A 24,335-nucleotide genomic window follows, 5' to 3' on the forward strand; every position below is an offset into this window, starting at 1 on the left:
CCTTCCCGCCCCGCCGCAACATGGTGGGAGGGGAGCGGGAAAGGAAGTGCGAGTTAAAAAGCAGCAAACCGAGCTTTAAAGCTCCGTCTTTCCTCTGGAAGAGAAAATTTAATGGAAAACGAGTGCAGGCGATAGCCTGCTGCTCTTCTTTCGCAGCTGTGGCGGTGGCGTGAGGAGACCGGCGCAGTCTCCTAAAGGACAGTTTGTACGTGTATACGTGTACATGAGGGACAATTCATGCAGACGCGGAACACTGATCATGATGGGCAGGTGGTAGGGATCGTGTCAGTGAAGTTCACACACGGGAAGGGACTCCTTCGTGGAAATTTACTGGTTAGTTATTCCCGGCGCCAAGTCACAAGAATCCCAGTTCTCTTATTTCTGTTAGCCACCCCCCCACCCCCCTCATTTTTCAATTCTTTCTTAGCAAAGTCAAAAGAGACAGGGCTCCCTGAAGTGAAAGGTTCGCACAGCTGGGCCTGGCAGGTGCACCTCTGAGTTGCCCTTTCTCCTCACCTTCCAGATCTGTCCAGCTATAGTGGGTTTTAACCCTGAGTGTTTTGGGCACTATTTGCTTCTAGAGGACTTCCTCATGTGTTCAAAAGCTTTGATAGAGTGTATTTCATTTTTTACATGATTAAACTCTACTGTAAAGACTGCCACAGTGAAAAGCCAGCGTGCTAGCGTTGCACTTAGCATCTTTTTGCAAAGCACAGTTTGGGACCAGATTTGTGTCCCTGTCACAGAGGCAGAATGCCATGTAATTTAAAAAGCTGTAGCTTGTGGCCTTTGGATTATTCAAGCATTTCTACATCCATTTCTGCATCCCTACGTCACACACAGCATTCAGAATGGGGGCTATAATAAACACAGTAAATATTGATAACATGGCTATAGAAGCCCGCCCGTGCCTACTTCACATTTTTATTTCTCTACAGAAAAATATCCAATAAATGTTGTGCCATGAGCTGCTGATCTAGAATGTTTTGCAGACAGCAGGTATTTTCAATACTTACATTTGAAAGCTTATTTATCTCCAGACCAGTTTGGAATGAAATTGTTTCTCATTATTTTCAGCTGGTGTGTTATTTTGTGGCATTTCACCTAGAAAGCTCCCTTAGCATTTTATTATAGTATAAAGCATGATGCAACTAATGTAAGCCATGTGGTACAATGTTATCTGCCTTGAGGAGGGCAGGCGGTTAACACAGATATTCAAAAACCCTTGTTAAAAGAAATCTTCACAGCGAGAAATAATCTTACTGGTCTGGATGGGCTGTATCAGTCTCACCTCCTTTACTTGAAACATGAGGTGAAGTGCTGTCTTTCTCAAAATTGTGCCTAAAATCAATCTGATTTTAAGAGCAGCTTTAATATATACTTCCTTTCTTTTATTGGACGTGCTGTTACAGCCCATAAAAATTTGGGGTCAAGAACTCACTTCCTTAGAATATGCCAAATGGGATTAATCTTGAACTTCCAAGAAGTAAATATTAGGTGGAAACTGATGTTTATTTATTTCGTATGGAGGGCATCGGAATTCTCACTGGTAGCTTGTTGTTCACATAATTTAAATCACCGTGGGATTTTTATTGCCTGTCACTCACTGTGGGTTTGTCACAGTAAATGCTAAATGACAACTGTTAATATAGTTTTTAAACAAAAAGGAAAACCAATTTAGAAAGAGACTCAACCTCCAAATGATTCCCTGTCCCATTTTTTCCTGTGTGCCCCAGTAAAGTCCTTTCTTCTCCAAAATGAGCACTGGGAATACAAACAGATCTTGCCACATGAAGTCAGTATTGCCAAATGTGTTGGACTCAAAGGCGTGAGGCTTTGGGAAGCAGTGGCTGGCTATGCCTTCCTGCCAGTTTCCTGCTCTGCTGCTTTCTTAACTTGAGAGGCTGGTTTTACAGGCCAGCAGGCTGCAGCACTTGTGGGGCAAAGTACATGCCACAGCTCAGAAAAGTTGCTGGTGCTGCTTTGGAGCACATTGACTCTCCAGTGCCTGTGTGCTCAGCAGGCAGGAAGTCTCAGGAGACCAACTCATCCCTGCATCTCCCTGTCTCCCTCCAGATGCAGAGCCCAGCTCCTGAGCACCCTGGCAGCAGATGGTGACGGCTTGGTGTCACAATGTGCAGGAACAGCAGCAGAGATGTACATGTGCCCCGAGTGAAGGCTCTGGTACTGGACACAATCAAGCAGATAACAACCGTGGTGTGGTGGAACTAAGGCAAAAGTCAGCTGGTCAGCTGGTAAGAAACGTGGCTTATTCATATGCCTTTCTTGAAGGATGAGGTGAGCGATACCAGCAGGATAGTACTGTATTTGTAAATGTGCTTGTCAGCTTGTTTAGAGTGTATCTGAACACCAACATTTTTACAGTGCATAAAGAACTTCCCCAAGGAAATGAAGATCTGGCCTTCAGTATTTAGAAGTATAACTGTGTTTGGTAATCAAGGGTTAATTCAGCTTCTGCCTTCCTTGAATGTGCATTTTTTCACTGGGGAGGCCAAGTATTTAGGACCCTCCCATACTGGAAGCAAAATTGTGCTCAGCATGCCTAAACATGCTTGTTGCTTGCAGGATTTTGACTTTATTTCCTTGAACAGTAGCAGCAGAGACATTTTGTCTGGGAACCATGTTAGTAGAACAGGAATACAACCACTCCCATCCCTTTCACAAAGGCAGAAAGAAAATTATGGTCACTGACTTGTTTTATTCTCTAGCTCAGAGCTTCATTCACAAAATACAACTGTCTCTCATTAGCCCTGCAAAGTACATCTACTGGCTGCAGACAAGTATGTTTCAGAAAGGTTCTCTGATATGCCAAATTTGTGAGAGAGAGGGCAACTCTCTCCTGTTGTGGCAGCACATAATACAACAATGTAATACCACATGACTAATCAGTTCTCAGAAAAATAATTCCTCTTCACCCTGTTAGTAAAACCACTGGGACTTGCTTCTCCGTTATCACAAGCTTTGTGGAGGCATTTGCACCTGTGAAAACCAATAAAAAAAGTAGTTATTATGTGGGCTGGGGTAGATTTGGTAATGTCTCTGTGCAGCTTGCACAGAAGTAAATGATGGTGCAGGACTGGAAAATCAAGGTTTGTTTATTGAAAGCAGTCCTTCCACTCCCAGGGTCAGGCCTGTGGTTTGGAAGATGATACAGACAAAGTCTCAGATGAAAAACAGGTTGTGCTTGTACTTTTGAAATCTTCATTATAATGTGTTCTTGTGAGGATCGACATTCCGTAGGAAGTCTTCTGTTTTATACAGTTAATCTGACACTTGGCAAATCATAGAAGAAATTATATATGAAAATTAGTTTGGTTCCTTGTTGTTCTATTTACTTTGGAGGTCACTTCTCCTTTCCTCTTTATGCAATATAAGCAAAACCCACCAGGGCAGAGCTTTGATCTATAGGCAGTCACAAACCTCATTAAAACTGACAGGCACTCTGGCCATGCTTTGTTCAGGAAGGAGCAATTAAGTTCTTTCAGGGCATAAGATAGCTAAAACCTAGAAACCGCTGCCCACGGTACAGGGCTACATAGGCAAGTGCTAAGATGAGCTGACTCGTATGAGCAAGCACCAATTTGGAGAAAGTCAGAGAGACTTTTCTAGGGACTGCTTGCGAACGCAGCAGCTAGAGCACAGATTGGTTGCAGCTGTGTTTGCCTGTGTGCATGTCTGAGACCGGAAACACCACGCAAGAGCCAGCAGACAGTGGGAGAAGCAGTGGTGTATGGCCCTGAGAAAAAGCCAAGGGACAGCTTCTGGGCAAGCATCCTGGCTAGAGCAGCAAACTTGGACTGCCGCACAGTACTCCCTCCCATTTGCTTCCTCTGCGTGCAAGGAAATGGGACGTGGCTGTACATTCTTTGTAAATAAATAAGATTTTGCTAAGGAGCTAACTGAAATCGTCATCGATCCCCTCCACCCCCCTCTGCAGGAAAATTTGGCAAAGTGCTGAATATTAGTTAGCTGTGTGGTCAAAGTTCCGTAAGTAAAACTAGAGAGCTTCTTATTACTGCTAAAATAGTCACCAGAGACCCTGCAGATATCAAGGCAGTCTCTGAAATTCAGACCTCAAAACAGTAGTTGATAATTTCAATCGCTGATGATCCTTCATGGATTTTAATGCCTGGTATTTCTACAACACATACTAAAAGTAGCTTTTATGGAACAATAACAAGAAATTGCTTTCTCTGATCCCTCATTTGGAATGTTTAATGAAGTCCAGATGTATCTGTTGAAAAGAAAGGTAGTCAGATGTGATATAGCTGTGAAATGTTTATATATTAGTAAGGTATTTGATACACAGGGCTGTTTTGAATAGTTTCTTTATTTGTGTTATTTTACAGTGTCTTCTTATTGTGCTGCTATTGGCATCAAAGCTCTTGCAGATTTATGTTCATTTTTAGGTACCCACAGCAACTACATTGTCTACCTCAAATTGAGGGTATGCTCCCCCCAGCACAGCTGAATAAAGCAGTGTCCTTCCAGAAGTCTCTGTCCTGACACTGGAGTGTACTGTCTGTGTGCTCTGATACCTCTGTAACAGGACATGAAGCCTTAGCCTTCTTCAGTGGGAAGTAAAAGGCAGGTTCACAGCCAAGAATAAGACTGTAAAATTCCCTCAACTCACCTCCTTTCCTTGGAGTTTCACCCTAGGAGACACTTGAAATCTGACAGGTCTTCGGTAGCATGGCTTCAGAGGTGCCTTACTGATGGAGAATACAAACTTGGGAGAAAGAGAAGGCAACTTTTAATTCCAGCTACATTTATCAATCAGTTCTTCTCCAGCACAGCAGAGCAGGTACCTGGGGCCTGGAATGAGCAGCTGGTGTGGGCAAAGGGCAAGGCTGTGTTACTTTTGGCAGTAGCGCTGGCAATAGCTGGCTGGAAGCATTTGGGAAATTATGGCCTGTGGGGACACTTCTGGTTTATGTGTATGCAGGCTGCCACCAAAACAGGACCTCTTTCTGGCTCATCCTGGCACTGGTGTTTGTTCGGCCGTGGGATCAGCTGGCTGCCAAAACTGATCCTCCTGAAAACTTTTTTTTTTTTTTTGGTAAACTGGATTAGCTTTCAGCTCTGTTGGCAAGTGTATCTGGCCTAACGTGTGGCTGCACAAATGTTGGAGCCAGCAGAGAGGAGGCATCAGGAAAGCATGACTAAGGGAAGGGGAAAGGATGGAATGATCACTTTTGCCAGTAGCACAGTCTCATCTTGGCTTAACCTGGCAAGAATCTGCCTGTCAGGGTAGAATTACCTGTTACAGCTTGAGTCATGTTAATGGCTTGCTTCCATGGAAAGGGAAAAATCTTGTTCCTCTTTTCCCTACTCCTCTGATGTTAGACCTGATGATTGTCTAATCTTGCACTGAACTGGTTTAACTCGTTGAATCAGCAGAAAACTCACCTTGGGAAAGAAAAGGGAATAGCGTTCTGCTTGGCTTAGTGGGTAGAATCAGCTCAGTGGAGCATCTGTGGAGCCTGGCAAAGCTGGTCCAGGCAAGGAGAGCAGGAGCTGTCAGCTCTAAAGTTGCTGACTGAACCACAGCACAGAGCTTCAGTCTCAGAAATATCCTGTTACAACACTTACTAGAAGAGCTGTGATCTGGGTTCTCTGTAATTTAAAGATGACAATAGGCAATATCACTTTGTCTTACAACAAACGTGGTGTTTATCTTGAAAAGCTGGAAGTTGACGCTATTTTATAATTCATTCCAAATTCCCGCCCCTGTATTTTCAATGCTCCCATGGCTAAGTGACATTTATCCTAACACTTCCCTTCAAGCTGGGCCTCTCCTTTGAGCTTAGCTTTCGCTTGGGTTTGTTTCTGTATTAGATAGGGAAATACTGCCACAGATATACTAATGCTCTTTTCCATCAGCCAGAACTTTTCTCTGAAGTTTCAACAAATGGCCTTTGATGCTGCTGTGGGAAGACACTGTGCTCTCAAATGCAGGAATGCAAGCTTATAAACAAGCTGCTATTGAAACTGCTGCTGTTGAAGCAACAAAGAGTTCAGAGGAGGACACTTAAGTATGGTGCTGGCTAGACAGTGTTTCTGTGCACCAAGCACAGAAATCCCGTGCTGTGTTTGCCCAGAAGTTTAAGCTTTCATCTTTGACAGAAGAAATCCCAGACCATTTTATAGGTGCACCTAATGAAGAGGAGATATCCCAGGTGGGCAGGTGTCTGCTCTTACGTTCATACAGCTCCTTCTTCATTTATCAGGAGACAGAGTAGGACCAGCCCAAAGAATTATGGAGAATAAAATGTACTTTAAAAAAAATCAGGAAAAAAAGTTATATATGAAATATATGAACTTAATAATGAGTGAGAAATCTAAAATGCCATGTTGTTGTTAGTCTTTAACCTTATGATTAATCCTTAACCATAAAATTACAGAGAAGATTAGTAAAACTCAGGAATTCTTGATATAAAAGTGGCTGTTAGGAAGGTGTAGACAAGGGATTACTCGGCAAACATAAGTGTGCAAGCATTGGGATGCAAACTTGAATGCAATTTGGGTGGCTGAGGAATGGATTGAGCTATCACTTTTCAGAAACTATCTGGAATTACTTGCTTTTAATAAACGGCAAATAAGATGCTGGACAGTTAAGAAGGCATAAGCAGGACACTGAAATGTGCCTGAAGGTCTTGATTGCTTTTGTGTAGCAACTCTACCTCCTGGGGCCGTTCTCCAGTAGATAGTGGGTGAAATGCCCAAGTGTGTGAGCACTCTGAAGGAGATTTTCAAAAATGCTTGTCCTTGGTCAAACTGTTCCCAGTGAGTCCAGCTGAGCAGGCAGGCCAGCTTGGGTGGAGGCAGCAAGGAGGGAATGAGGAAGAGATCTTCCTGTTCTGGCTGCAGTAAATTGGGGAAGCATTGCCTCAGCATGTTATTGAATGGCTTTTAAGATATGGATTCCTAAATAATCAGAAGAAAGATGTCAGATGCACAAGGAAGCTTTATTTGATAGAAGTACAGTCTGGCCTGTGATGTCACTTGTGCGGGTAGTCATTGAGGGGAATGCTCTCCCCTGTGCTGATGAGTGATGTGACTGCAGTGGGTGCAGAGTAGGGGAGTGAAGGGATGCAGCAGGCAAAGTACATGCGTTTTGGAACAGTTTTGATGTAGACTTTCACAAAGTCCAACTTGAAAGTAAGTTCAGTTTGGCTTTGATGTGAGACCTGTTATATTGACTGAGAACTAACAGAAGGACTGCAAAAAAGATACAAATCAAAAAGGTTCTCTGCAGTTTCAGCACTTTCAGACACAGTTTTGTAGTCCTGTAACTAGAAGGTCCTCCCCAGGTGGAGGTGGGATCCCTCCTGCTCCCTCTCCCTGGGGCTGGTCAGAAGACCTGCAGAGGTTTGACAGGCCACATTACTCTCCAACAGATTCACCGGCAGGAAATGGTGCAACCAGTGCGTTAAAGCAAAAAGAAATGAGTCTCCGTCCTATTACGAAGCACATAAGGAAATCTGTCTGAAGTAATTGTTATTTTAATAAGTGCTTTCAGGAGGTGGAAGATGCTCAGCGGGATTGCCACCCAGCAGCGCCCTTCCTTAGGCTGTGCAACGTGTGCCTGTGAGAAGCATCCTGAAGTCTAATTAGAGAGTTAATAAACATCTGACACCCGTATATATCTCGGCGGAGGAACAGGCTGCAAGCTCGGCAAGCGGCATCTCCCCGCCAGCCCCCTCTCCCGGCAGCCCCGGGGGCTTTCCGCGCCGCTCGCGGGCAAGCCAAGGGGGAAGAGCCGCAGCAGCTCCTGCCCCGGGGCTGGATCGGCGGCCGCGGGCCAAGGTGGGTGGAACGGCGGGGCAGCGGCTCCCGACCGATCGCTCCCGGGGGCCGGAGCGGGGGCCGGGCGGGCGGAGCGGCGGGCCCGGAAGAGGGGGAGCGGCGCCGGGCGGGGCGGGGGCCGGAGGCTGCCGCTGCCCCACGCTGTCCGCGACCCCGGCCGGCCATGGTGAGTAGTGGGGCCCGGGGAAGGCAGGACGGGCGGGCGCGGCCGGGGGCGCGCAGGCCGCGGCTTTGTGAGAGCGGCGGCAGCGCCCGGCCCGGGGCCGCGCCGCGATCGCGGCCGGTTCCGCTCGCAGCCGCCCCCCCGTGAGCCCCGCTGTGTTTGGCGGGTCGCGGGCGGACCCCCAGGGCCGCCCCCCCCGGCTGCGGTGCCGGCGGAGCGCTGGGAGCCCCAGGGAGAGCAGGGCCGGCGGCCGGCTGGAGCGCCATCGTTAAGGGAGATTCCCCGGTGGGATCGGAGGGGGTGTAACCAGAAGCAGCGAGGGAACCTCTGCCTGGTCAGAGGCACGGGGAGGTAAGCGCGGGCAGCCCCCGCGCTCGGCACGTTGTCAAGCCCTGTGGATGAAGCGGTGTTCGTGGGACTGTAGCTGCACTCTTGTTTCTCCAGGCCTTTCTCGCTCTCTTGAAACTGCACTGAACCGAAATTGCTTGTTTCTCCAGGCCTCTCTAGCTTTCTAGAGGCTGCACGCATTGGATCTGCCTGGTGCTCCTGGAAAAATTTTTGGCCGTGAAATAACACTTAACATGCCATTGCAGGAAACTTGTAATTCAGGACTTGTCTTTCTGTTTTGTTTGAAGCTTGGTGAAATTTTGGTTTTGCTTTCAGTATGCTGCTGGCTGATAAACCCGACTTCTGTGCTGAGAAGCATACTAAATTAATTTCTCTTTGGAGCGTGGGAAAAAGCTACTGTGGTTGGTTTTGCATTTATGGTTTGATGTGTTTTGCCATTCTTTTTCCTAATGATAAAACTGTGCAAATTGCTCTTTCTGATGGATGACATCTGTTGGGTTTGTACCCAGAGATGCTTTTGGTTTATGTGCTACAAGTGGGGAATTCCAGGGCCGTCCAAACCTGGATCAGAAGTTACACAAAGAAGTTCCCAATGGAGAAGTTGAAATGTTGCTGTAGTTCTTCACACAAATACCAGGTTGCTAAGGGATGTGTCAATCCACAGACAATTTATTCTCTGAAATGTATGTCCTAAAGAAGATGGAAGTTCATCTGACCCAACCAGTCGTACAAGTCTTCACTACTTTTGGTTTGGTGTTTTTGGTGTTGTAAGGGTGGGGGGGAAGCTCATAAACTTGCCTTTTTTTTTTTTTAATCCAGCGTTTTTAATGATGTTGTATAAAGGTGTTGAAATTCAGTTATATTTATAAAGCATAATTATTCAATTGGGTAAGTGGAGTTGGAGTGCAACAGGACAGTTTTATTTGGATCATGAAGCCTTTCTGAGTATGTTTTTTGTATTTTTTAGTAGTGCGAAAGTCTTCAGTGTTTGTCCTGCACTTTTGATGGGATCTGTTGTAGTAAGCATTTTCTGCAGTGGTTTGCAGTCCTTGCTGTCAGGCATTCAAAGCTGCTTTTCCAGCTCCCTAACTGGGATGTAAAATCCTCCCTGGTAAAGGAGATGAACCAGAGCAAATACTTTCTGCACTGTGAATTTCCATTTACTAAAAGATGGAGAAGTGTCGTTTTGGTTTTGTAGTTATTATCCTCTTAACATATGAGCAAAACTGATCTTTGTGCTGCTAAAGCTGTGGCTAAAAGCTGTGACTAAAAGTTGGAAAGAGAGGGGTATTCATGAAGAGGAAGGCTCAAGTATATGGACAAAATCATCATCTTCCTGTGATCCCATTATTTTTAGCAGTAGGAAGAAGATGGAATAGAAATGTTGCTTGTTTGAGCATCAAGAGGTGCTTCAAAACCAGATTCTTCTTGCAGAAAATGAGGTTTCTGAGTGGGACCTGTGGGCTTACAGGAAACAACCTTAAGTGGTAAATGGAGTCATTAGACCTTTTATCTGGGGCTTTGTCCCTCCTCCTGGTGGTGGCTTCTTCTGCCTGATGACCTTAGTCCTGAGTAGAAAAGCTGCCAACTTTTTCAAAGTCTCCTTTTTCTAACAAGCACAGAGAATACCCCTGTGGAGGGCCAGGCACAAACATGTAAGCATGTTTGTCTCAAACATTCTGCCTGTTGTGCTGTGACAGGAAAGTCACAGCAGTTTGAAGGGAGGGTCCCACGGAGGCAGGGCAGCGCTGCTCTGAGCCGACTTCCCTTTCGTTCCCAGACTTGCAAGTCAGCCTGGAGACTTGGGCTCAGTGTGCCTGCGGCAAGAGAAGGGTCAAGTCCCGGGCATCTCACTAAAGGGGGGCTCCTGGACCACCACAGACCCTCAACCTCTCAGTTCCTCATTTCCTTACTCATTTCCTGGAGGGCTTGAAAGGGCTCACTGCGCATGCGCAAACAGTAGCACATGGCGCGAAAAGTAAGGGCACCTAAACTAGGGAAACTGTAAAAGGAAGTGGATCGGCCCTGAGCTTCTGTTGACCCCGGATCTGGACCATCTACGGTGGCAGGACCGACGTGGGATCTTTTCCCTTCACTTTCTCTCTTTTCCGTACTCATTCTCTCCTTTCTTGTTTTGTCCTGGCAAGTGTGGCAATCGTATTCTACCTCTTACTCCCTACGGAAGTTTACTGCGAGAATTGGGAGCTTGTTAGCTAACACTCCTACGCCTAAATAGTGGGCTAGTTCTTGGAGTTAAGGTGGCTATATAACAAAGGATCAGAGTTCCCTGACACTGGACTGGTGTCTTTGTTCAGCCCTATGAGAATTTATAATGAAGATCGTGCCCGCTTCTGGGTCATGACAACCCCTCCTCCTCACGTGAAAAGCATGGGTGGTTTGTTTATGCCTCTCAAGAATGGCTTTTACTGTGAAGTCTCACTGGAACTATTGGGCCTTTTGTGAAAGAAAGTCAGGACTGACCTCGCCTTTCTTCTCTGTAGTGAACTGAACTTTCTTTGGATCAGTGGTATTGATTTCATTGCTTTTCTTGTCCTTTGCAGCATGGATCTTCCCTTGCAGCTCTCCTCTTGGCTCCCACATTTTCTATTTTATATTTCTTTGAGGGGACAGAAACTTTAGTATTTACATCAAAACTGATTAAGAGCTCATACACATGCCTTGTAGTCACAGCAATATTTGATGCACTTTTTTGTGATACATCTTTCAATTTATAAAAGGAATTTTATTACGTATGTATGAATACGTGCTGTATAATATGGAAGGAATTTATGCAGGGGAAGCATCTTTCTAATTATAGCTCAAAACTAAATGTTTGAGAGCTTTGGCTAATACAAACTGTCACCCATTTTGGCATTTATTAGCTTTTTGTTTTCTAAGAGCGTGCTGTAAGTTACAAGGTGTCTGCATCTGAGAACTTGTCTTTGGTTAGAGGCAAGGGAAGGGCATGCACTGGGTCCCTTTACTGAGACTGGAAGGATTACATGATAAACCTTCCTGTTTTACATGATAAACCAGAAAGAAATTGCTGAGGCATGGATGCTGGTGGTGGAGAGAATGGAATTGGAAATAGTGATTGCAGATGAGTAAAAATGGTTAACAGTTTTGTTTCATGATGAATTATCAAGGATTATTGGCAGCTGTTATTTGAAGTATTTTAACTTCATGCTGAATAGCTCAACAGTAACACATTCCCTTGGTTATTTAAAAATACTGCAGGAGCAAGAGAAAACTTAATTTTTAAAGTGAGTGGTGACTCTCCTTTGGCCTTGCAAGTAGAGCAAAGAAACATGTCAGACATTCTGTATCAGCAGAAATACTGAAACTGAGCTTTTTCATTCACTTTTAGTATTGTCTACAGTAGCAGTGCGTGGGGTTTGAAACTGGAAACTTTGGATGAGTTAAGCAAGTATGGAGTAATCAAATCTTAGCAGGGCATGTTGGCTGGGTATCTTTTGTGCAAATCTGGTTTCTCTGTATTGTATCAGTGAGGAAAGATGTAAGTCTTGAACTGTTATTATGAGTATGTGAATTATTTTCTTTCAGAGTCCTTGGTGGGATTGGCAAGCCTTTTTTTTCCCAGTTTTTCTGCAAAAAAAATGTTCTGCTTGAACACTGCACCATTCTTGTGCCTGCCATCTGCTGGCCAGATACCACAGCTATGGGGGACTGGCTGCAAAAACCCAGCTGAGGCTCTGTCTTAAGGATACTGGAGAAAAAACCCAGATCCTTTTCTCACCAAGACGTTTCTCAGATGGAGATCGGTTTTTGCATAGTCTCCCTGAGGGAGACATAAGTTTTGTAAGTTCTGTTACCATCTTTCTTCTCTTTCCTAGGATATGATGGAACTCCTAGAGGAAGATCTCACCTGTCCCATTTGCTGTAGCCTGTTCGATGATCCTCGAGTCCTGCCCTGTTCCCACAATTTCTGCAGAAAGTGTCTGGAAGGAATTCTTGAGGGAAATGTGCGGAACGTGCTTTGGAGGCCGTCTCCTTTCAAGTGCCCCACATGCAGGAAGGAGACTCCTGTTGCTGGAGTCAACAGCTTGCAGGTCAACTATTCCCTGAAGGGTATCGTGGAGAAGTACAACAAAATCAAAGTAACTCCAAAAATGCCTGTGTGCAAAGTGCACAGCGGACAACCCCTTAACATTTTTTGCCGGACAGACATGCAGCTGATCTGTGGTGTTTGTGCCACCCGTGGTGACCACACAAAGCACGTTTTCTGTTCCATTGAAGAAGCTTACTCCCAGGAGAAGCGGGCTTTTGAAACCCTGTTTCAGGGCTTTGAAACTTGGCGTTGTGGAGATGCCCTTTCACGGTTGGATACCTTGGAAACCAGTAAGAGGAAAGCTCTGCAGATGCTGACCAAAGATTCTGACAAAGTGAAAGAGTTCTTTGAGAAGCTGCAGCACACGCTGGAGCAGAAGAGAAATGAGATTCTTTCCGACTTTGAGACCATGAAGCTTGCAGTGATGCAGGCCTATGATCCAGAGATCAATAAACTGAACACAATTCTGCAAGAACAGCGGATGGCTTTTAACATTGCAGAGGCCTTCAAAGATGTGTCTGAACCCATTATATTTCTGCAACAGATGCAGGAGTTCAGGGAAAAAATCAAGGTACTCAAAGAAACCCCTTTACCTTGTTCCACTGTGGACATCAGCCCCACAATGAAGAGCTTCGACACCAGCCAGTGGAATGGAATAAAACTAGTTGATGTGGACAAACTTTCTTTGCCTCAGGAAAACAATGCTGGCAAATTCAAGATTTCCTCAGTCTTTTCGCGCAGATTTATACTGAACTGTCTTATTTTCTTTACAATTATCTTGTCCTATTTGGCAGATAATGTGGAGATAGCAGATCATGCAGTCTTTTACTGGGAACAGATGACAGATGGAGCTTCACTTTTAAGAGAAAAGTGTAAAAACTATATGTTGGTTGTACTGGATAATGTTGCAGAGTTTGTGTGCAAATATAAACTGTTGTGAAGTCCCTGCTGAAATATAAGAACTAAGAGAGATCTGGGGAAGAAAATATAGAACTTCTTAAAATAATTGGTCCTTTAAGACTTCTCATGAAAACATTCAAAGATTCAAAATGTTGCCAAAACATTCATACTGTTCACATAGTTTGAGCACTGATAAACCAGAAGATGAAATGGGGCTTTGAAAAACACTTAACTTCTGGATTCTTCTTTCAGTCATGATTATGGGAATATTATTCACTGTAAATCATTTTTCTTACCAAAATACAGGGCTGAACTGTGTACTTAGTTCAATGTTAATGTAATTATAGAATAAGATAAAAGATCGTAGTTTAAAATATATTTTTTTCTGACTTGGAGGTCATTTGGTAAGAGGAAGAGCAGTTGTGGTTGAGGTCGGTGCTGTATTGACAGGCTTGCTGAGGGCTGCCCTTCCTCTGCAAAATGCAGAATGCGTCATTCACAGTCTAGAGCCACTTTGTGTCTGACAGTGTATTTCACTTCTCACTGAAATAGCTATTTGGTGGGGTTTTTTTGTATAACCAAATGTTGTAATTACCTTGTGCGTTCTATACAAAAATGTGTCTTCAGGGCAAGCATAAGTTCTAGAGGTAACGAGAAATCACTTGAGGTTGATAAGAACAAGCTGCAAGATAGTATGTACTTCGCAGATAGTACGTACTTTGCAGTTTACTTTTCCAGCATAGAATTGTTGGGGTAACTGAGCTGTTTTCTGAGATCCATGTTTCTCTGAAGCCCCACTTTCTTAAAAAGTGGCCTTAATGTAAACAGTTTAGTGCAATGAAAGGCACACAGGGGTCTGCCTCAGGAAGGCAGCTTGAGCTTTAGCCCTGCAGAGGTGGCAGGTAGAGCAGTTTCTCTCCTGTCTCTCTCTTTCTCCCCTGATCGTAATTCCAAAAGCCAGGAAAAATGATTGGATGATTCCTTGAACAAGTTGTGTCATGTAACAAGTGTGTGAATATTGCTGATCTTTGAAGTGCTTTAGCATTGGAACTTAGATAGGTTCTTCTGCCGTTACTGTATTTTTGTGTATCTTGTTTCAGAGTTAATTGAATTTTCTGGGTGTATTGACTTGGCCTTAGGATGACAGTGATTTAAAGTGAACCTTAAGCTTGAGTTCTCTGAAGTGCCCTTCTTTAGGAGCATACAATACTGAAATGTCTTGCTTGAAGCACATCTAACCTCTTTTTGCAGTGGTCTTATGAACAGCAGTGTATGGAATGAACTATTGAGTTGACATTTACAGAAAACAAATGTAAGGTGTGCCATATTTTGGGAATAGTCATTTGCCTCTCTGAAGGTTTAATAAGTTGTGATGGTCTATTCACTGTATTCCAGTAGTCCTTTCAAGCTGTTCATTTCAAAAATAAAACATTAAATTCCAGGAATCAAAGTTTCCAAGCAACCAAACCCAGCAAACAAAACTATTGTACATGATATTTACGTCTTTGTTGCCTGGGAGTCCTGTTGCTGCTCCACACCTCACTTTAAAACACTTGCAAAACCCACTCACTGGTTCTTGCAGCTGCAACTGCCTTGCAGTTTAGGAAAGATCAAGTCACAAACATGTAGATCAGAGAGTTATGATTCCTGAGTGGCTGAGGCAGCGATGAGTAATCAAGAGGTGGTCGTTCTGAGCGTGGGAGGTGTGAGATATGTAACCCGCGCTTCTACCTTGCAGCAGTTCCCTGAGTCCAGGCTGGCACGGATGTTGAACCATGATGACGGGGAATTCAAACTGGTGAATGGTGAATTTTTTGTGGACAGAGATGGAGCTTTGTTTAGTTACATCATGGACTTCTTGAGGACTCTACAGGTCTCCTTACCGACTGATTTCTCAGACTATCAGAGGCTGCGGAGAGAAGCAGAATTCTATGGACTCCACCCCCTGGCTGACCTCTTGAGCCAGGAACACTTGCTAAAGCCGAGGCTGGAGATCCTGGAAGTGCGTTTTTCTCTCCAAGAAATGCAGGCCTTTTTCCGGATCTTTGGTTCCTGCAGTACCACCGTGGAGGCACTAGCTGAGCAGATCACCGTGTTTACAGGGCAGCAGTCAGGACAGAGCTGGAGCAGCCCTTTCCCTTCTCAGAAAACACTCGTTCCGCTCCCTTTGGAAAGACCTTCTCATCACGACATGGTTTTTCAGTGTGGTACTGAGTACTCTGCTGGGGACCAGTTTGTGGCAAGGTACTCTCCTAGTGTGACTTCTCGTTATGGCGATGTCTTTGTGACTTCTGGTGCTAGCAAAGCTCGTTTTAAAGAAACTGAGAGAAAATAATTATGTTTCCTTATTTCTGCTAGTTTAATGTCATCTTTTTCTAGTTTTGAAACACCCGGTTTAATTTCTGTTACACTGATTTGCCTGTTCTTCAGCTTTCTAAAATATTGCTGATGTTTGTTTATGAGTTCTCTTGGGTCTTTCTGTCTGCCCTTTCCTCCTCACTTGCTTTAAAATTTCACAGCATCAATTACCTTTTAGAGGACATGAAAAACAGAGTAAAATGAAGCAAAGGAGACAAAGTAAAGGAGCGCAGTACTGGGGGGAAGCCTAAAATCTCCACTAGCTCATGGTCCAAAAGGCTTTCATATGGAAAAGAGGAAAAAGAGAATGTCTAAACAGGGTTAAAAACATCAGTGAAACCAAGATAGCATTTCAGGGACTGGAGAGCTTTTGTAGAGCCTTTTACTGGGGGAAGGGAGAAGGGGTAGATTATTAACTGTATGCTACATAGTGGGTTTTCTTTGAATTCAGAGCCAGGTTCTGTTTTTATTAAGATTACTGTATATCAGTAACTTTTGTGATAGCAGTATCATATTCTAATGACAACTAACATTTTTAAACAAGCTTTTGCTGGATGTCTCTACTGTATGGAGGCATGTTCTTGCTATATATGAAAATGTAACCTAATTTGTCCTCTGTGGCTGTTAGAACATCTGGAATTTTATGGAAATTTCATTGAAATAGTTCCAAAAGGGTTATTCTATCTGACTATATGAACCAACACAGCAGTTTTTTGATTATTTTTAAAAGAAAATAAACTTTTCCTTTCTTCCAGCTTTCTTTGGCTAAGCAAGTAGAAGAAAAACTACTCTGCATTCATGAAGCAGCATATATTTGTGTGCCAAACCTTAACTTTGTAATGTATTACTAATTTTAGTGGACTAACAATTGGTTGAATAGGTTATGGCAACTTAAATAGTGAGGAAAATATTTCTGTTTGTTTCTTTTATTTCTTCAGACTTGGTAAAAATTTTCCTCTGCAGATCAATAGAAAAGCTTATCTTGAGTGATGAAACAAGTCAAGTTTGATTATGTTGATTGCTGAATTTCTGTCTTAATCTTTGTGGTGACATGGATTCTCTTGCCTTTTTTTGTGCTTTCCGCAAATATTTGGTGTACTTCCCTGTGAACTGTGAAACAGTTTCACCCCTGTCAGCTTGTATATTTTGTAATAGTATCTTTACCTGGCTTCTCTTCCTCAAAATGTCTGGGTAGATTCTTACACTGTACTTTATATCAAGTAGAATTTTATGCAATGTGAAAATGATTTTCATACTTGTTGCCACAAGACCTGCTGTACCAGGTAACTTTGCAATAAATGTCACTGTTTGTAGAGAGAGATCCCGTGTGCTGGAAAGTGATGCTCTTGGGGTGAACGGGGATTCACTGACCATCATTTACTCTTACCTGAAAAACAGTTGCAGCATTAAATAGAGCCTGCCACTCCCCTCTCCTCCATTAAGTGAAACCAGATGGAGGTTGTCACAGCTACTTTCTTAAGAAAGTAAGTTTTGGGAGAGGATAGGAAGGGTGTGTGAAAGAGAAGCGCTTCTTCCTTTACATATAGTTGGATGAACTGAGAATTACTGTTAATGAAGGAAGGAGTTCAGTTGTCCTTAAAGGAGTTAAAAAATATCCAGAACCTTGGTTGCAGCTGTGCTGACCTGCACTGTCAAGAAGTGTTAATGTGTGTTGTAACTGCCTTTTTTTGTTTTCTGATTTTAGGTATGTTTCCATAAAGCCTGATAATAGGAAGCTGATTAATGGTACTAATGTGCTAGGCCTGCTGTTTCACACTTTACTCAAAGATGGATTTCGTCTCATAAGTGCCAGGACAGTGGCCGGTGAAGAAAAGGTTGAATGCTACAGTTTTGAAAGGATGAAGGGGCCATCAGGCCTTACTGTCACGGTGAACCAAACCCCAGGGAGCTCTGGGGTAGCACAGGCAAGGAGAGGCCAAATGCAGAAAGGGAAATAAAGGCTTTTCCTTTCATCTTTTGAGGTGGAAGAGGGGTGTGTCAGCACTAGCGGCATTTTTTTGTTGGCTTGTTTGAAACTGCAACTATTGAGGGAAGTAACAAACAAGCAATTTTTTTTTTTTCAAGTACTCGGAAAAAAATTGCTTTCCTGCCTTTCACTGCTCCACCCTCTTCAACTCTAAATAAAAGAACCACAGATTAAATACTGGGTTTGTGGACCAGATTCCAGCATTTTCAAGGGTTGTTTTTGTTTTTCTCTGTGGCTAAGATTTACATAGGGACTCGAAAAGCATCAGCCATTTCTTCTTGAAAATAATTTTTATATTCTGTGCTAATCTGTAAGTAGGTTTTAAAAACATTGTAATACATGAAGAAATAACAGCTTGACACAACTGTCATCCCAACAGTTTGGAGAAATGGCTGGAGGAGGAATTCAAACCTCAATGATTGATGATTGCTCCTCCTTCTCACTGAATCTCTTGCAATTAGCTGAGAGCAGAGTAATGGGAAGATCCCGAGTTGTACTGCTGTGTGGCTTTGGGAAGCCATCACTGGGCTCTGTGAAATAACACATTACCGTCTCTTGTAGAATACTCCTCTGTCCTCCTCCCACTCCGAAGGCATTAAGCTGTTCTTCAGTGCTGAGAATTAAATGATAAAGGTCTTTGTGAGCAAAGGGTCAGCTAATTTCTAGAGCTTTAACCATAAAAAGGATGAAAATGCGATAACCAGTCCTTCAGATGGAAGAGTTAGTACAGTTTTAAATAAAATAGTACAAAGGATTTCTTAACGCTTGTTAAATGCAACACAGTTAGAAGGAAGGCTTGGCAGCAGTGGCTTTAAAAATGTTGGGAATCTTAGCCCTGTACAAAGATTTGTAAAGATGCCAAAATTAGCTCAGGTACTGGGAGAGGTAAGTTAGCAAGGCTTTATAAATTAAGAATCTTTTGCCTTCTGTTCAAGACAGGGAAAGAAGATAGCGGTAACTTCAGGGATCAATTATTTGCATCTGGCTTTTGTTGTTGGTAAAACATCATCTTTCCAAAGCTATAAACAGCCCAGTAGAGCTTGTTTGGGCTATCTTGGCTGACCATAGAATCACAGAATATGCTGAGTTTGAAGGGACCCCTCAGGGTCATCAAGTCCAATTCCTGCCGCTGTGCAGGACACCCCAAGGATCCCACCATGTCCCTGACAGCATTGTCCAAATGCTTCTGCCTGCAGAACTCTGTCAGGCTTGGTGCTGTGACCACTGCCCTGAGGAGCCTGTTTCAGTGCCCATCCACTCTCTGGGTGAAGAACCTTTTCTGGATATTTAACCTAAACCTCCCCCGACTCAGCTTCATGCCGTTCCCTCAGGTCCTGTCACTGGTCACCATAGAGAAGAGATCAGGGCCTGCCCCTCCTCTTCCTCTCATGAACTAGGCTGCAATGAGATGTCCCCTCAGTCTCCTCCAGGCTGAACAGACCAAGTTCCTCACATGACTTCCCCTCGAGGCGCTTCACCATCTTCATTGCCCTCCTTTGGACACTCTCTAATATCTTAATATCTTTCTTATATTGTGGTGCCCAGAACTACACACAATATTCAAGGTGAGACTGATTAGGTCTGGCTTCTCATTAGCTTTAAAATGTGAATGCATTTAAAATGTGAATTTGCAACACTTAATAATGAGGGTGGGTGGTAGGACTTGCCCATATATTTCTTGCCCTGAGGAGTTTCAATTAAATGGATCTTCCCAGACTGGTAGCACCACTGTCAGATGTCTCTTTTCTTGGGCTATCACTGTAGGGCATTTTAGCTTGACAAGTTCAGAAGTTCAGTGGAAACAGTGAGGTCCTCTTTGCTTGTTTTAGAGCTTTCTGTGTTGAGAATAATGTGATTATGGGACTACATCTCCTAAGATGCTTACGGGTTATATAATGTAATAAATTTTGAGGAATGTAAGAGTGAGTGCTTTCACTTCAAATGGGATTCTTTTTGTCAATAATGTCAATATGTTAATATTTGTCTTGAAGTAAGACATTTCTTACAGTGAGAACCATCATTCACTGGAACAACCTCCCCACAGATGCAGTGGAGTCTCCAATGCTGGAAATTTTGAAGAGGATGCTAAATGATTCCATCGGGGCTCCCTTCCCCATGAAAGGCTGGACCAGATGATCTGTTGAATTGCCTTCCAGCCTGGCCTGTTCTATGATTCTGTGGAGACCTTCTCTGAAGGTCTGCGTCAGAAAGCCTGTCATGGTGGGCTTTGAAGTCAGCCTGCTGATGGCAGCATTCAGGTGACACAGCTGTGTGGGTGACTGTCCCCACAGGTTGCTCTACTACAGAGATGACACTCCTTGGATGAAAACAATAATGTTGAGTATTGAGTGAGTCATTGACTGTGAATATTGTTGGTGGAGAAACTTGCCAATAATAATGAGAAACACAAGACAAAAAGTGTTAACTTTTTATGGAAAAAGTTAAAAAAATAGACTTGAGGCTGTATTTAGACACCATGCCCTAAATGATCGATGATAGTAGCGATGTAAACTAAGTGAGACTAGTTTCTGAACCTCTCATAGTAACAGTTACACTATTTCATCTACCACAAGAATACTGACTTTATTTTCCTTGCTGTAGCAGCCACTAGGAAAATTGAGGTTTGGATTACTTTTTTTATAAATAAAGTGAAAGAAAACATGAAATATTTCCATTTTTAAAAAGCCCTGGAGTTTTAACCTATGGCATCACCCATGGTCCATGGCTTTGGCAAAATGAATATTTGGTACAACCATTTCAGTAACAACTTATGATGGGCTAATGCTGAACACTTTTTTTGTTCCCCTCGGGGATTAATTTTTATTCAGCACAAACATCATTCTATGAATGCATTATTTTGGCTCTGGAAAAATATACCAGTGCAATTTCCTGTCATATAAAGGACTGTATGCGCTTTACCTCGACCTTAGGTAATGGCATACTGTGAGACTGCACGTCTTTTTGAAGTGAAACACATGACTGTCAGCAAGCTTGGATTCCCAGAGTTCTCCTAGCATTTACTCTTACTTAGCAATGAACTGTGAATTGTCACCTTCTGTCACTTGTGTGCCTGCAGAGAACATGACTAGGCTCTTATACAACACTTCCATTTTGTTGTTGTTGTTTTTTTTTAACTGATAGTTGCTTAAATAAGTTTGAGAGCATGTGTGTATGTGTATGAAGCACCTCATAGAAATGTGTTGTGACCTATACTAGTAGGATAACTATGACTTTAATTGAAGATTAATTGAATTAATTAATGTAACTGAATTTAATGGAATGCACCTTCCTGGATTTCTTTATACAGAAAATGAAAGCTGTGATGGTAGAGCTACAGGTGTTGTGTAGCTTCAAGCTACAATTAAATAACAGTAATCATGGAGGAAGGGGTGAGATTATGTTCATTTACAGACAAGTTAATAAAAAAGTAGCATTGATTTACTAGGAGGATCTTCAGCTGGCATCCACCTTGCATGATCATTTATGCTACTGCAAAGCATTGCTGAGCCAGGATGACAGTTTTTCTGTGCCCTCTTTGAAGTGGTATGCAGTGTAACCTGCAGGAATTTAGTAGTGGCCAATGTTGTTACTGCACTTTCTGTTCTGAGGTCCCAAAAAGCAGGGATGCAGCAGAGAGCAGACCATGTGGTATGCACTCAGCAGAGCGGTTCACACTGGTACATTTGCAGAGAAGGGAACAGCTGTACAAGTAGAAGTGAGTTTGGCTGATGGGAACTACGAGTCTGAGTGATTCTAAAAGCCTCTTGGTCAAAACCAGATTATATGCTAAACCGAGTACTTTCACCCAGATCTTGGCAGGCAAGTTAACTCTGATACCTCACAGCACAATCTCTGTTAGACTAGCAGCGTATTGTAGGTGACTTGGTCATGCTTTTACATGTGAGGGAGCCAGAAGCTCTGATTGCTCACATCTACTCTATTTTTGATTAAATAGGAATGGGATTTTGACACATTTAGACTCCTTTTTCCAATGACGAAATTTGTTATCCCCGACACGATCCAGTTCTTCAAGTCATTGCCAACTTTCTCAAGAGAATTCCTTTTTTTTCCTGGGAAGATGCAAAATTTGCTGATTTCAGTAAATTTAACTGAGGTATTTACCTTTTTATTACTCCATGGATTCAGCAGAAATGTGCAAACTGTTCCACTGTCCAAGATGCTAGAAAGGGACTGCTGCAGTGTTGGGCAGCCCCCTCGCTCGCTCACAGCAAGCAGTGAGCTCTCTTTGGCTTTGTACCAGGCAAGCAGGCTGCCAGAGCAGTAAACAGATCACTAGAGGGAAAGGGAACCAAACGGGAAGATAACACTGTCATCCTGTCCCACATGGACAGCAGTTTACATGGCAGAAGTAGATCATCCAAGAAGAGGTGATAGCTTGGTGGATTTGCAAAAGGCAGATGATTGAGAAAGACAACACCTAATTTGCTTCATATTTTTAATCATTTTTAATCATTTTTCCCTCCTTTATAGTTGGATTGCATCCTGTATTTCTATGTTCAAGACTGTCAAGGGCTTTACCAGCACAATCTTATGGTGCCTGTTGGATATCCCAGTGCCACAGAGGCACCACACTTTTTCCATCTTCCTGTTCTTGTACTGCGATGATTTCCTTTTGTAGTGATTGGTTAAATTTTTTGTGCTTTTAAGTAATTTTTTATCTGCTTCTTCACACAGTGGAAAGTTCTCTTTTGTCCTTCTTATCTGTTCTGGGGACCTGTCATTTATTTACCACCTGAATTGTTCAGTAATCTGCTGATACCAGGAAGGAGAGAGTCTGTTGTGAAATACGTTTTTGTTCTTTGAGTTTTGATTTCAATATGACAGTTCATGGGGTTTTTGTTTCTTTGGGAAGTGCAGTCAGTGCATTCTTACAGGTTCTGCAGCCAGTGTTCATGTGAACGTATAATTGATTAAGAATAGATGTTTAAATAAAGCTATTAAAATTGATACTATAGACTGAGATACTATTTAGATTAAGACCGATCTCTTTGCTCTGGCCACAGCACTGGGAAATTTTCCCCTTAACTAAATAATTCCAAACCACTGACTTTCATGGAAATAGTAGAAGACTACTCCCTAAGATGCTGTATATGAGGAATAATAGCCACAGGGTGAAAGAATGATGCTGGAGTAATTGTATCACGCCCAGGGGTAGTTACTTCTGTTAACTTTGGAGAAACTTTTCTGCACACTGGGCTGTTCCTACTTTCTACCTGTTTTGGTTGTTTTCTAGCTTTCCAACACTCAACAGTAACTCCTTTAATCTGAGCAGAGCAAGGCTGATGTGCTTTTATCTGTCTCTGAAGTGGATAAGTCTAAGGTATATTCCAATTCAGTACCAGAAAGCCACCAAAGTGGATCAGAAGCCCTGTCTGAGTCCACAACGAAACATTCATAACTTTGAATTTTTTTTTTTAAATTTGTTCTCAGATTGCTGAAAAGTGTTACTGAATATTCACTGAGAAACAAGCTGGGAGTTTTCCAAGAGGAGAAGGGAGGCTCATTGCTTCTTACTCCTTCCCTCTGATTTGTGCTGAACCATTGCCAGGCTTTAACTTTACAAGGTTTATTTTTATCGATTTTCAACAATAAACAGAGGGAGTATCTTCAGTAAAAGATTTACAGTGCATCGTGAGGAAATAAAACTCCCTACCAAATATTATATTGATCTATTCCCAGATGCTACTGAAACAGCAAATAAAAGCTCAAATGAAGTTCAGTGATGGAGAACTTCCTCTCTTTAGTGACAGATGCATATGACTGTTATGTCTTCAGAAAACAATAAAAAGGAAGGGAATGACTCTGCTTCTTTGACCATATCTTCAACAGCCCAGTTAAATCTGTCAACTCAATGTAATCCACATAAATAACAAATTTGGGAACCAAAGGAACTGCTAGTGTGTCTGAAGATTCCCATTCTTTGAAGCTGCCTCTCCTGCTGCAGTCAGGCCATAATTAGTCACAGAAGGCCTTGTTGTGACTAGCAAATGGATGGACCAACAATGATTTGAATAGTCTGGTTCTGGCTGGAGATATGCCTAGAGCCCTGAATATTCTCAAATGGGTGGGTGAAATGTAAATCACTAGTCATCATATAAAATACAAATAAATCTGACTTCTATTTAAAAAAAAAAAAGGGAATGTCAGTTTTCTAGACCGTCATGTAGTTTCTGCTAAAATAACACCCTGAAGTGTGATCTGATGTGTAAATTTTTCCAAGAATCCTTCCTCCATTTCTACTCTGTTTTCATTCTGATGGAATGGTTCAATAATTGGTAGCTTCTTTCTGGTCAGAAGGATAATGAATGTAGCCCTAAAGGTTGGAAACAGTAATGTGTACAAGTCTGCTGAAGAAAATTAATTTAGGGCTTTGCTTTCTAAGCAAGTTACTGTTACAGCAGTCAGCTGAGTGCTTGCTGAAACTGTGAAGAATTAAACATTGCAACATTGTTCCATCCTGATTCTCCACTGGAAAAAAAGGCAATAGATTGGAAACATCAAGTCTGGGGTTTTACTAGTACTTTGGAGTCAGGAACTGAGTTTTCTTTGAATTTCAAAGGCAGTTTGTAGCTTTCATTGAGGGCCTTCTGAAAAGACTGGTTTATGGTTTTTGGTTTTGTTCCCCAGTGATATCTAAACTGAGTAATAAAATAATTGCT

At 42.8% G+C, this 24,335-nt stretch overlaps 2 protein-coding genes across 6 annotated transcripts; both read left to right on the plus strand.

Annotated features, from left to right (window-relative positions):
- The first annotated feature begins 24 nt into the window (after positions 1–24).
- TRIM13 (tripartite motif containing 13) lies at positions 25–13,368 on the plus strand. 5 transcript variants are annotated; one of them, XM_017815001.1, is made up of 3 exons: positions 25–273; positions 2,077–2,255; positions 12,196–13,368. In XM_017815001.1, exons 2-3 carry the CDS (start codon positions 2,112–2,114, stop codon positions 13,348–13,350), a joined length of 1,299 nt encoding a protein of 432 aa, XP_017670490.1. In that variant the 5' UTR covers positions 25–273; positions 2,077–2,111; the 3' UTR covers positions 13,351–13,368. The 5 variants fall into 5 exon arrangements, with proteins under 5 accessions (XP_017670490.1, XP_017670492.1, XP_017670491.1 ...); XM_017815003.1 differs by having other exon boundaries at positions 25–219; XM_017815002.1 differs by having other exon boundaries at positions 254–333.
- A 1,250-nt stretch (positions 13,369–14,618) lies between these two features.
- KCNRG (potassium channel regulator) lies at positions 14,619–18,409 on the plus strand. Its single transcript, XM_017815006.1, has 2 exons — positions 14,619–15,554; positions 17,374–18,409. Exons 1-2 carry the CDS (start codon positions 14,977–14,979, stop codon positions 17,624–17,626), a joined length of 831 nt encoding a protein of 276 aa, XP_017670495.1. The 5' UTR covers positions 14,619–14,976; the 3' UTR covers positions 17,627–18,409.
- The last annotated feature ends 5,926 nt before the right edge of the window (positions 18,410–24,335 follow it).

The sequence above is a fragment of the Lepidothrix coronata genome, unplaced genomic scaffold (genome assembly GCF_001604755.1).
Source record: "Lepidothrix coronata isolate B3197 unplaced genomic scaffold, Lepidothrix_coronata-1.0 Scaffold48, whole genome shotgun sequence".
Taxonomy (NCBI): domain Eukaryota; kingdom Metazoa; phylum Chordata; class Aves; order Passeriformes; family Pipridae; genus Lepidothrix; species Lepidothrix coronata.

Coding starts and splice junctions, on each gene's coding strand:
- TRIM13 (XM_017815001.1), top strand. CDS start 2,112: ATGGTGACGGCTTGGTGTCACAATGTGCAGGAACAGCAGCAGAGATGT. Junction 2,256..12,195: donor AAAAGTCAGCTGGTCAGCTG/GTAAGAAACGTG, acceptor TCTCTTTCCTAG/GATATGATGGAACTCCTAGA.
- KCNRG (XM_017815006.1), top strand. CDS start 14,977: ATGAGTAATCAAGAGGTGGTCGTTCTGAGCGTGGGAGGTGTGAGATAT. Junction 15,555..17,373: donor GGGGACCAGTTTGTGGCAAG/GTACTCTCCTAG, acceptor TTCTGATTTTAG/GTATGTTTCCATAAAGCCTG.